This window comes from Hyla sarda, chromosome 2, assembly GCF_029499605.1.
Source record: "Hyla sarda isolate aHylSar1 chromosome 2, aHylSar1.hap1, whole genome shotgun sequence".
NCBI classification, from domain to species: domain Eukaryota; kingdom Metazoa; phylum Chordata; class Amphibia; order Anura; family Hylidae; genus Hyla; species Hyla sarda.
In genome coordinates this window covers 132,432,185-132,446,266 of record NC_079190.1, presented here as the reverse complement: position 1 = coordinate 132,446,266, position 14,082 = coordinate 132,432,185, and the positions used below count along the sequence as shown (strand labels likewise).

The 14,082-nt window shown below is 40.6% G+C and overlaps 1 protein-coding gene across 1 annotated transcript in view; it reads left to right on the top strand.

The window, feature by feature from the left end:
• DIAPH3 (diaphanous related formin 3) overlaps positions 1–14,082 on the top strand; it is an 882,879-nt gene that overhangs the window by 235,734 nt on the left and 633,063 nt on the right. Inside the window, exon 5 of the mRNA XM_056555485.1 lies at positions 1,711–1,841. Within this exon, the coding sequence (XP_056411460.1) occupies positions 1,711–1,841 (131 nt within the window). The remainder of the gene's footprint in view (positions 1–1,710; positions 1,842–14,082) is intronic.

Sequence of the window (14,082 nt, the reverse complement as noted above, 5' to 3'; positions counted from 1 at the left end):
AAACCATCATGCTTTTCAACAACTGTCCCACCGGAATTTTTTTATTTTTTTTTATCAACTGATGCCAGAAAGTTAAACAGATTTGCAAATTACTTCTATTAAAAAATATTTATCCTTCCAGTATTTATCAGCTGCTGTATGCTCCACATGAATTTTTTTTTCTTTCTTTCTGCCTGACCACAGTGCTCTCTACTGTCCATTTTAGGAACTGTCCACTGTAGGAGCAAATCCTCATAGCAAACCTATCCTGCTCTGGACAGTTCCTGACATGGACAGAGGTGGCAGCAGAGAGTCAGACAGAAAATAAATTAAAAAATAAAAGAACTTCCTCTGTAGCATACAGTAGCTGATGAGTCCTGGAAGGATTAAGATTTTTTTTTATAGAAGTGATTTACAAATCTGTTACCAGTTGATTAGAAAAAATTTAATTGATCCATTAATGTATGAAAACGTGAATTTTTTTTTGCTGATTTGAATAAGGTAATCCTTTTGGAGGAGACTTTGCTTTGACTAGTATTGGATGATTTACTTCTGGAAGATAATTAACTGGGAACTCTGAATGATGGCTTAAATTGGTTTAGAACTGGAGTGGGGAACTTTGTTTCTGACAAGGGTAATTTGGATGCTTATGCAGTCGTTTTTCTGTATTCAGTCAAACAATTGGTTAACGCCTTCTCTTTAGTAAGATGTGGGATGATACCTGGTATTTAGGATGTTGCTACTTGCAACTGCTTTTCAAGGTTAGCATAGATCAGTCTGGAGGTAGCCTTCCCCTGTATGTAGGGTCCCCTGTAGATGGTTTGCTCTGTATCTTAGAGTTTCCCCTGTAGGTAGTTTGCCCCATCCCCCTATACTGGGCTTCATGTAGGTAGTTTGCCACTTTAAGCAGGACCCCCTGAAGATAAACAAAAAACACATACTTCCCTTAGTTCCCCCACAGTCTTCTCCTACCTCTAGGCCAAAGGCAACTTCTTCCTACAGTAACTAGAGGCCAGGAGCTTCTCTACTGTCAGAATGTACGCAGTAAAGTCACTCATTATACACCTCCTGAAGGAAGAGATGCTTCCAACATCTAGATAACCATAAGCAATGTCACTAGAGCTACTGTCCATCATCACATGTGCTAGGACCACTGTGGCAGTGCTTTTCCACATCCATCCTAGCATGTCCTGTCACCATCTTCCCCACCAGATTGCCATCGGACTCTAGTTGGGAACCACTGGCTGCCAAAAAAAAATATGTTGGAAGCTACACATTCCAGATTCCTGATTTAGAACAACAAAATAATCAATATTGACATCTTTAGTTACAATATAACACATCCCATGACTTAAAATCCATGACCGCCAGATAAAAAAGAATGCGTACAACAGGGTGTCAAACCAGATTTTTAACATTATACTGGCTTTACAATTTCTCTGTTGCCGGTCTTGAAATGTTTGACACCATAATGCCCTGTGGACAATTCAAATACAATCTAGCAGGACACCCGCTGACGGATAACTTTTAAAATGAGATGTCCCAGGAGAACACAGTGTAGAATCTCTCGAGAAGGAAATTTTACTTTCAAATGAGTTGTTTGATCAGATCATGGACTTCATCTTAAATATATTTTCTGAAAAGTTGTGAAAAAAAAGTTGTTCACTTTGTGATTTATGCATGCAATTTAGCATAGGATATTTGCTCAGTATGATTTTTATCTTGTTACAGGGGAGCCTCAAGAGCAGCAGACAGATCTCGCCACAGGAATTCATTCATGAACTCAAATTGGGCTCTACAGATGAAAGGCTTGTCTCTTACTTAGACTCCCTTCGTGTCTCTCTGACCAGCAATCCTGTCAGGTACTGTCCATGAATTAACAATACGTGATGTTATATTACAGTGTTTCATGTCTGGGCAGTTAACATTCCATCTTAGCGTCTGTCTGTGACCTATATCATGTTTCAGTCAAACTGTACAAGGTTTACGTTAAAATGCATAAAATCAAGAATTAGAAAAGTACTTGTGGTTGCTATTAGAAGAGGGAACTTATGATGATTTAAGGCAGGAATATGTGATTTAGGTTTATTGACTGAGGTGTTAAATGGGTATTACCATCTCACCTAACATAGGTAAATTTATAGTGCACATATTTTTGTGGTGGGCAGGATATATACAGTATCTCACATAAGTGAGTACACCCCCCAATTTATGTATATATTTTATTCTATCTTATCATGTGACAATTCTGCTACAATATAAAGTAGTGGGTGTACAGCCTGTATAACAGTGTTTAATGTTATGTCCCCTCAAAATAACTCAGCCACTAATGTCTAAACCTTGGCAACAAGAGTGAGCACACACCCAAGTGCAAATGTCCAAATTGGGTCCTGTTAAACATTTTTCCACCCTGATGTCATGTGACTATTTTGTGTTACGAGGTTCCAGGTGTGGATGGCCATCAGGTTTCTTACATTTGGTGTTATCACTCTCCCACTCTCTAATACTGGTCACTGGAAGTTCAACATGACACCACATGGCAAACAATTCTCTGAGGATCTGTAAACAAAGAATCATTGTTCTACATAAAGATGGTCTAGGCTATAAGAAGATTGCCAAGACTCTCTAGAAGTAATTTACAAATCTGTTTAACTTTCTGGAGCCAGTTGAATACTCCACCAGAGTACCCCTTTAAATGCTAATTCTGTAGTGCATCTCTTGGAGTAAGTAGAATGGGCTACTCAGAACCTATCATGGAGTATCTATGGCCTATTCAGAGCATGGGCCCGTATTACTGTGGATAGGCCGTCAATTTTACTAAGCTGGATAACCCCTATAATATTGTTGAGTACATGTTAAAAGTTCAAATAGGTCTTAAAAATACACTGCAGATTATGCATTATCACAACCTCTCCCCTTATAAGCAAGCTTGCCTTTTGGCCTACACATGACTTTGGCCTAAACACTTACAGACCATTAATTCACTAATTTTAGTCCATGTGTTCATTGTATGTTTATAGTTGAGAGCACAGTCATAATCAAATGAAAAGAAGTACCATGAACACATTCCTTAAAAAACAACCTCAGCTAGCTTACGGAGGGGGGTTGTCTTTCAAAAGGATTGTGGCTTTCAAGGCTTACACTATATTGGTGCTCAGTCTCTTTCATTGGCTCCCCAGGGATTGAGACCCAAGGCCACTGAGACCTCGCAATCTCCTGCAGCACTTACTGTTTACTGGTCATCGGAGCTACAGGATGCTTCAGTACTGTCAGGCTTATGTTTTCTGTGTCTTTACTTAGGGTATATTGCGATATGCTGTGGTTACACTTTTTGTTTGGGTCAGCTGCAGAGCCATAGGCTGTATCAGGGCATGCTGGAAGTTGTAGTTACTTAGTAACTTACTGCAACTCCCAGCATTCCCTGCAATACCTGCCACAGCATATGATTCTGCAGCTGACCAAAAACTACAAGTGCGTATTACGCTATAACCTATACTATACTTCTATATAGTGTAACATGCTGGGAGTTGTAGTTTTGGGTCAGCAGCTTGAGTCATAGGCTGTATCATAGCAAGCTGAGAGTTGTAGTCGGCAACTAACTACTCAGATCCCAGCATGCCCTGACACAGCCAGTGGCTCTGCAGCTGATCCACTAGTACTACATTTCATTCATTAAAGTGGGTAAGGTAAGTTATTTTCCATTTTGGTTTTCGGACAAATACATCCTACATTTTTGGTTTAAGTTTCGGCCCAAAATTGTAGCTGGTCCAAAACTAGTACTTTTTTTTTCTAAAATGGGCAAGGTAAGTCATTTTCTGTTTCTGTTTTCGGCCAAGCGCATTTTATGGTTTTGGTTTAAAGGAAAACTGTTACCCACACTAAACCTAATAAACTGGGAAATAGTGTGGGTGAATAGGATTCCATAGAGGGGTCACTTACTTAAATTGGTCCAGTATGTTCTTAGATCTTTGCTTGTGCAGTTCCGTTGCTCAGTCCAGGGAATTGTGTGCCGGAGGCAGGGCCCCGCTAGCTGGCCGCTTCTTCCTCCCTCTTTCAGTTCCTAATCCTGCCCCACTATTTGAATATTCATTTTCTTCAACTCCACGTCCTAGTGCCGTGGAGTCACAGGTCACGTGAGTGCAGCGCTCTGCCGGCAGAGCGCATGCGCTGGAAGATTTCACCCTGCTCTCATAATAAGTTAGCAGCATCTTCTCGCAGCTCTGCCCGTTAACTGAGTTCAGTCAGCGGGCATAGCTGCTCGGAGGTGCCCCGGAGGACCCCCCCCCCCCTCTGTGCGATCATAGCCCCCTCAGGAAAGAAGATCTGCAGGGACAGAGCAGGGAAATAATACACTCCAGGGCAAGGTAGAAGTGAGTGTAAAAAATAAAAATAAAAAATCCCCTCCCCCCAATAGGTCCCCAAGGGTCCACCATAAATTTTCCAGTGTGACCCGGGCCCTATTAGGGGTTCAGGGCACTGCATTTCCCCCCCATTTTTAATTTTTTTTTTGTCTGCAATTTTTTTCTCCCCTATATAACGGTGTGTGATTTCTAGTCACACACCGTTATATCTAATAGTTACTCCAAGCACACACACTACGTGAGGCCGGTCATCGATCACTTTGGGGCCAAATTTTTGGGGGCCTACGTACCGCTCAGGGAGCTCTCTGTAGATGAGTCTCTTATCAGTTTTAAGGGGAGACTCCTCTTCCGCCAGTATATTCCCTCGAAGCATGCGCGGTATGACGTGAAGCTTAATAAACTTTGTGAGAGTACCACCGGGTACACTTACAAGTTTAGGGTGTATGAGGGAGGGGTTCCCATATTGAACCCCCAGGTTGTTCCCCCACTCTGGGTGTTAGCGGGAAAATCGTTTGGGACCTTGTGTACCCATTGCTGGATAGGGGTTACCACGTGTACATGTACAACTTTTATGCCAGCATCCCTCTCTTCACATCCCTTGCCGCCAGATCCACGTCCGCTTGTGGGACAGTGCGGAAGAATCAGAGTCTCCTCCTTCTAAATTTTATCCAGACACCTATGGGCAAGAGTGAGTCCCGTGCCCTTGCCCATGAAAACCTGTTGCTGGTAAGGTATAAGGATAAAGAGGGATGTCCTTATGCTGACCACTATTCATGGCAACGGCAGCTCACCTGTCCCTGTACGAGGAAACACAACAACAATCCTCAAGTCTGATTGTATTCTGGACTACAATCGGTATATGGGGGGAGTTGATCTTTCTGATGAAATCCTTAAGCCATATAACGCCATGCAGAAAACACGCGTATGGTACAAGAAAGTTGCGTTCTACTTGGTACAGGTTGCCATGTACAACTCTTTTGTACTGTACCAGAACGCTGGCAGCACAGGGACATTCCTCCAGTTCCAAGAATTAGTCCTAAAGGCCCTGATCTTTGCTGACCGGGAAAGAGCAGGCCGGACTAACCCAGAAACTGGAAATATAGGTGCCAGGATCGTCCCAGGCCAACACTTTCCAGGTGAGATACCCCACACTGGAAAGAAGGGACGAACCCATGAAAAATGCAGTGTGTGTCACAGGAGGGGGATACGGAAGGACACCACCTATCAATGTGACACTTGCCCCGATCATCCGTGCCTCTGCATTAAAAACTGCTTCAGGGAGTATCACACTTCCATGCAGTACTAAATTTTCCCTTTTCATTTAAATTTTCCATAATTTGACAAGTCCAGAGTACATTCCAAATTTTAACCCCATAAAACCACTAAATTGGCCAAAACATTTTTTGTCATGGGTCACTGAGTCACTATCATCGGGGACTTTTTATATTTCCTCAAATGCGCAGCACTCTCTCTCCACCTGAGCGGCAACAGGTACATTCCCAGAATGATAATTCAGAGCATAGGGTTTGGGGTGGGCATATTCTTTAGTTTTGGCTATGCTCTGGGTCATCATTCTTGGAACATAATCTGTTTTATAATTTTATGTCCCACTGTACCCCATTTTAGTAACTTACCCTATGTAACATTTATTAATTACCCCAAGTAATGCTCCTTGAGGGGGGGTCCCACTGCTCTGGCTCCACAGGCAGCAATTTCGAAGCTCAAGGCCCCCCTGACTGCACTCCTGCTCTTTTTGCTGTTCTGGCACTAAATGCGACATGCCCCCCCATTTCAGCAAAATTTGCAGATGTGACTCCTTCTCTTCTGAGCATTGTAGTGCGCCCGCAGTGCACTTGACGTCCACACATGGGGTATTACCATACCCAGAAGAGATGGGGTTACACATTTTGTCAGGCATTTTCTCCTTTTACCCCTTCTAAAAATCTAAAATTTGGGGAAAAAAATGCATTTTAGTAAAAAAAAAAAAAAAAAAATTTACACATCCAAAGTCGTCAAACATCTCTGGGGTGTTGAGGCTCACTGTACCCCTTGTTACGTTCCTTGAGGGGTGTAGTTTCCAAAATAGTATGCCATGTTTTTTATTTTATTTTTGCTGTTCTGGCACCATAGGGGCTTCTTAAATGTGACATGCCCCCGTGCTCTTTCATATGCAGTGAATATGGATGTTTTTGGATAACCCCTGGCTTCCAGTCTAATTTTCAAATCATCGGCTTGTTGGATAAACATCTCCTCTGTATTATTTATCCTCCGTAACCTAATAAATTGGCTGTATGGTATTGCATTCTTGACATGTGGGGGATGGTAACTCCTGTAATGCAGGAGGGCATTAGTTGCGGAGGGTTTTCTAAAATTCGATTGAATAATATCTCCATTTTTTACCTCCACCCGCACGTCAAGAAAGTAAAGTTCTGTACCTCCATACATAAAAGTGAATAGCATGTTAAACTATTTATCATTTAAGTATAGAACAAAGGACTCAAATTGTTGAAAAAAAAAAATAAAAATCATTAACCTATGTCCAAAATTGCATATTTTTGGTCACTTCGTATATCAGAAAATGAATAAGAAGAGATCGGAAAAAAAAATGGTACCAATAAAAAATGCAGACCACAGTTCAAGAAAGGAGCCCTCATAAATCCCTCATGGACATTTTTTATTGGAGGTCAGAAGAGGCCAATTTTAGCCATACTCATTTTTGTACAAAAAGGTATAATATTTTTTAAAACAGAAGCGCCAAAAATTTGCAAAATGGCATTTTTTTTATTTTGCCCCACAAATATAAATTTTTTTCTTTAGTTTCATCATAAATTGGGCAGTAAAATGAGTGATGTCATTACAAAGTACAATTGGTGTCACAAAAAACAAGCCTTCATATGGGTCTGTAGGTGGAAAATGTATGGCTCTTAGAAGGCAAGGAAGGAAAAACAAAAGTGCAAAATAAAAAGAAAACTGTGTCCTAAAAGGGATAAATATATGCGTGTATATATAAAATTTGAAGCCTTATATTTAGTGTATATCCTTCAGTGTGCTGCTGTTAGTATTTTGTGTTCTGTTTACCTTTCTTATTATAAATAAGATTTTAGAAGAGTTGTACAATAGGGGCTGTTTCCTTCTTCTTGGAAGGGGTTGCTTCCCTAGATCTGCTAAAACACATTATCCTAATTGTACCTTGCATATCAGACTGCTTGACATTTAATATGTCGTTTTCAGCTGAATGAAACCATTGAAATTCCTGTGTGGAAGCAAGTCAAATTATCAAGTACTCTGATTAACATTGTGCCTAGAGCTGTGCGCTTATTAATACTGTATGTGACTGGGAATTGCTGTACAGTTTTTCCAATCATCTGTAAGCGCTTTGTTACTTTACAGTGGTGAGCAGAGATTTCTATAGAGTTTAGAAGGGTTTCTTTTTGCATTATGTGTGTCTTCTTTATGAAAAATGTTACTTGTACTGTAGCCTTTGTAGAAGTGTGCATGATAAACAGATACAAATGTTCTTGTGGTTTAATATCGGTGTGTGTGTGGTCTGCACAGTGGTTCAGCTAGCGGTCACGGGGGCATTGTCTTCTTATATGCTCTTACTGTTCTTGTGTAAATTCCCTCTGGCTGCTCTGGTTTTCTCCCACACGTCAACGATCTACGGAATAAATTTGTTTTCCTAATATGTTTTATATAAAAAACGCAAGTATTATTTGTTCTACATGACTCCAAAGCTTTTTAATAACTTCTAATGTCCTTACAGCGATGAAAAGAAAATATGCATACTTGTTATATAAAAATTAGGGAATTTGTTTGACAATACTGTCAGCTATAAAGAATAATACTAAACAGGACTGCTATAAAAGTACAGTGAAACTTCTTTGAGCCATCCACCAAAATTAGCACAAAAAGTTGACTTTATGGGCTTGGGCCTCTTAAGAAAAACAGTATACAAAATGGGTTAATTGTCTAATGAAGTCCAGGAGCAATGTACAGCACACAAATAATGATGAAAGTCGAAAATGTTTTTCTTTTCTCATTTGTTGAGTTACTGTTACAGAATATGAGTACACAATCCTAATTATGACTTCTCCCAGTATGACTCCTCTCTCATTCTTTATCCTCAGCATTCCTCATCATATAATTCATGGTCCTCAGCAAGGCTACAACAAGGCATTATATCTTTTTCCTTGTCTCCAAAATGGCTCCCAACTCATTCCTAGTCTACAGCAGGATTTCTCATCTAATCCTAGTCACTAGCACTCCCCTTTTAATTTCTGTTCATCTACATCAATATGACTTCCGATCTTATCTTGTGTCTCCATCATGGCTCCCCATCTAATTTCTTGTCCCCAGTGTGGCTCTCCATCAAATGTGTTTTTTGAAAAATTGACAGCATTGCAAAAAATTTTGCGACAGTTGCTAATGATGAATCAGTTACCACTGCATTAAAACGTTAAGGACCAAGGGTGTAGGGGTACGCCCTCAGTCTTTGGTACTTAACCCCTTCGTTTTCTCCTCCTCACCTTTTAAGAATCGTAACCCTTTCAATTTTGCACCTACATATGATTATTTTTTTTGTGCCAATTCTACTTTGTAATGACATCAGTCATTTTACCCAAAAATCTACAGCAAAACCATAAAAAAAAAACATTGTGCAACAAAATTGAAAAAACAAAACAAAAACACCATTTTGTAACTTTTGGGGGCTTCCGTTTCTACACGGTTCATTTGTAGGTAAAAATGACACTGTCTTTATTCTGTAGGTCCATATGATAAAAATGATACCCTACTTATATAGCTTTGATTTTGTCTTCTAAAAAAAAATCATAACTGAATGCACGAAAATTTATACGTTTAGAAATGTCCTCTTCTGAACCCTATAACTTTTTTATTTTTTTGCATACGGGGATGTATAACAGCTCATTTTTTGCGCCATAATCTGAAGTTATCAGTACCATTTTTGTTTTGATCTGACTTTTTGATAACTTTAAAAAAAAAAAAATGTTATGGTATAAAAAGTTACCAAAAATACACTATTTTGGACTTAGGAATTTTTTTTTTACGTGTATGCCATTGACCGTGCGTTTTAATTAACAAAAAATTATTTTTTATAGTTCGGACATTTATGCACGCGGCAATACCACAAATGTTTATATTTATTTTTTAAATACACCGTTTTTTTTTTTATGAGAAAACAGGGGTGATTCAAACTTTTATTAGGGACGGGGTTAAAGCCTCTTAACTTTTTTCATTTTTTTTTTGCAATGTTATAGTAGACTATAACATGCATTACACTGATTGCCAGTACTGATCAATGCTATGCCATAGCATTGCATTGATCAGTGTTATCGGCGCTCCACTGCTCCTGCCTGGATCTCTTGCACGGAGCAGTCATTCAGCGATCAGACAACAAGGAGGCAGGTAAGGACCCTCCTCGTGTCCATACAGCTGATCGGGACACCATGGTTTCATCGCAGTGAACCCGATCAGCCCGGCTGAGCTGCCGGGAATGCTTTTGGCGATTTTTCATTTTTGCACGTTTTTTCCTCCTCACCTTCTATAAACCATAACACTTTTCCACTTAAAAATCCTTGCTTGTTCCTTGCATCAACAATTTTAGGCCCCTTTCACACTATTAAGTTGCGCCGTTAAGACCCGTTATAAACTTCCGTTCCCTTTAACAAAATCCCATTAAAGTCTATGGGATTTTTTGATTATACGTCATGACCTATTATGGCCTGTCATGAATGACAGACGTGAATAACAGTGTGTCCCCTTAGCAGTGGGAAATAGACATGTTAGGCGGCGGTGGGGAATATAAGTGAGACAGCATTGGGGGTACAGGTCAGGTGCGGCGGCGGGGAATGGAGTGCTATAACAGCGCACAAGGGGGTCAGGTCCCTCCATTCTCCGCTGCTCCTCTCTGTCAGATACGGAGATGAGCAGCAAGGATAGGAATGGCATGTCCTTGCTGTGCCTTGTGAGTGCTGGAAGATAAGTGGCCTGGGCAGCAGGCAGGGGGGGAATCATACATACAGTCATGACTGTAAATGTTGGCACCCCTGAAATTTTTCTAGGAAATTAAGTATTTCTTACAGAAAAGGAATGCAGTAACACATGTTTTGCTTTACACATGTTTATTCCCTTTGTGTGTATTGGAACTAAACCAAAAAAGAGTGTAAAAAAAAAGGAAATTGAACATAATGTCACACCAAACTCCAAAAATGGGCTGGGCAAAATTATTTCCACCCTTAACTTAATATTTGGTTGCACACCCTTTGAAAAAAATAACTGAAATCAGCTTCCTATAACCATCAATAAGTTTCTTACACCTCTCAAGCCGGTATGTTGGACCACTCTTCATTTACAAACTACTACTCCAGGTCTCTCTTATTTGAAGGGCACCTTTTCCCAACAACAATTCTCCACAGGTGTTCAATGGGATTTAGATCTGGACTCCATTTCTGGGTGCTTTTTGACATATGTTTGGGGTCATTGACCCAAGATCTCAGACGCAAACCCAGCTTTCTGACACTGGGCTGTACAGTGTGACCCAAAATCCGTTGGTAATCCTCAGATTTCATGATGCCTTGCACACATTCAAGGCACTCAGTGCCAAAAGCAGCAAAACAACCCCAAAACATCGTTGAACCTCCACCATATTTCACTGTAGGTACTGTGTTCTTTACTTTGTAGGCCTCATTCCATTTTTGGTAAACAGTAGAATGATGTGCTTTACCAAAAAGCTCTATCTTCGTCTTCTCTGTCCACAAGACGTTTTCCCAGAAGGATTTTGGCTTACTCAAGTTCATTTTGGCAAAATGTAGTCTTGCTTTTTTATGTCTCTGTGTCGGCAGTGGAGTCCTCCTGGGTCTCCTGCCATAGCGTTTCATTTCATTTAAATGTTGATGGATAGTTTGCGCATACACTGATGCTCCCGGAGCCTGCAGGACAGCTTGAATATCTTTGGAACTTGTTTGGGGCTGCTTATCCACCATCTGGACTATCCTGCATTGACACCTTTCATCAATTTTTCTCTTCTGTCCACGCCCAGGGAGATTAGCTACAGTGCCATGGGTTGCAAACTTCTTGATAATGTTGCGCACTGTGCACATAGGCAAATCTAGATATCTGGAGATGGACTTGTAACCTTGAGATTTGTTGATATTTTTCCACAATTTTGGTTCTCAAGTCCTCAGACAGTTCTCCTGTTTCTGTTGTCCATGCTTATTGTGGCACACGCAATGCAAAGACTAAGTGAACTTCTCTTTTTTTTCTTCTGCTTTCAGGTGTGATTTTTATATTGCCTATACCTGTTACTTGTCCCGAGTGGGTTTAAAGGACCATCACATGCTTGAAACAATCTTCTTTTTCCACAATTTTGAAAGGGTTCCAATAACTTTGTGCAGCCCATTTTTGGAGTTTGGGGTGACATTATGTCCAATTTGCTTTTTTTCCCTCCCTTTCTTAGTTTAGTTCCAATACACACAAAGGGAATAAACATGTGTATAGCAAAACATGTGCTACTGCAATCCTTTTCTGTGAGAAATACTTCATTTTCTTTAAAAATTTCAGGGGTGCCAACATTTACCGCCATGACTGTATACACATGGGGGGAATAAAATGAATATATTTGGAGTATGTTCCATGAGGGGGGTAGTAGTACAAACACTAATGTAGCCTCTCCAGCCACCGGCAGACTCCCGCATCCAGGTAACTACTGCTCCGATCATGGAAACAAGTATGTTCCATGATGGAAGTAGTAGTAGTCCCGACTGTGGGAGTCGGTAGGCCAAGGTGTTAAATGGCTGTTCATGACCGATGTTATAACTAGGGATTAACAGATTATCGGTTTGGCCGATATTCATGATTTTCTTAGTTCTTGGTAATGCGGGCGCTTTAAATCAGTGAACTGCAGCGGCTTTTGCGGGGCCAGAGACCGCCGCCGCCACCCGCTTCTCTCACCCTGCCTGTCCTGTGGTTCTGAGTCAACCAATGCCAGAGACCGCCGCCACCACACCGCCGCTGCCAGAGACTGCCGCCATCGGTGCCCCATTGCCTCCCCCATCTCCGGTTTTATAATCACCTGTTCCCGGGGTCCGCGCTGCTTCTGGCTCCTGCTTTACTTGGTAAAACATATTTACAATGGGGAAACAAGTTCAGGGGGGGCCTTGGGGACACTGAAGGAGGCTGCCTGACAGGACAGCAGGAGCAAAGGGTAACACCCTCCCGTACTGGGCCACCGCTCCTGTTTATATAAGAATGTGTTTGTTTAAAGAGGAATTGGATTGTAAGAACAGCACAAATAGTATATTGATTGGCAAGGTTTTATTGCTGGGAGGATGTTGTGAAGCGCCTTGAAGACTATTTAGTTTGTTGTGAGCTATATAGTTACCGGAAACCCTGAAATCATTAGGTGCATCACTTTTACAGCTTTGGGAGGCCATCCTTACTTGGTGTCTGCTTTATTTGCTCTCCCAATAATTCCAGCATACTGGCTGTGAAATAATAGGCAGCGGTAATGGTTATTTATTGATAACAAATAAACATAAGAATATAAAAAAGAACACTACTGCATTTAGTCTCCAGCACATAAAAGACATCATTTGTATAAAGCATTGTTGTTGACAGCATGCCTTGGAAATGATTGTCTTATTTGCTTTAATGTACTGTTAGCTAGGAAATTGCTGCCAGTGTTTGTTTATAGGTGCCTTGTTTTGTGACTAAAGATTTTGGTTCAGTAGCATATGTAACCATATGTGGAAGCAAATACGGGTGGCAGGAGGATAAGATTAACCCAATTATCTTGATCTCCTATTATCTAGGTGTGCTTGTTGTTTTTATGTTTTGTGTGAGGCATGAATACTGCAGCTACTAAAGATTTTACATAATTTAGCTTTTTCCCCCATTTCTGCTGTGTGTATAGAACGGGTTTTGTACAGAATCTTTATCTTATAATAGTACATGCCTATGAGGGATTTTTTGCGAATAAATATTTTACTGATGTAAAAAGGTCCCTGTTGCACATGTTCAAACATAAGGCATTTTCCCCATATAGTGCAATTTTAAACATTAACAGGGACTCAGCAGCTGCTTCAGCAATTTTTATGGTTCATATTTGGAAATGAAATTTGGGAGGGAACATTAAGGAGAAACTGACCACAGGTTAGAAGAATTAAATATGTTGTGGGCTAATAAGTCAGGGTTTTCTTGTTAACAACACACCATTATTATCTCTTTGTTGTGCTGTCACATTACTTTTTAATATGCTAATAAGGATGTTTGTTCCACTGGGGTGTTGCTTTACCCATAGGTGCACCAATCTGCTATAACAGCACATCCTCATGGATATTCATCTGGTTCTCTGCAATGATACCTTGAGTTACATCACTGCTTAGAGCGGATGAATATTCATGAGGAGGCCCTGTTACAGCAGCGGGGGGACGGATCAGTGCGGGTGAAGTAATGCCCACACTGCACCTTTATTTGCATGTTAATAAAAAACAATGTTACTCAAAAATTGTGCAGCAGAAAGGCATAACAAAGGTGCACTATTAGCCCTACTCTTCTAACATACTGTCAGCTTCCCTCTAAACCCCCTGGGAGGGTGTTTGCATAAACTGTAGAGGATTTCAGATTCTGGACATAACACAGCTCAGGTTTGTACAGTGACTGCTTGACCTTGTCATGTACCAACAAATAGTAATAGTTTAGTGTCACATCTATTGCATGATACAGC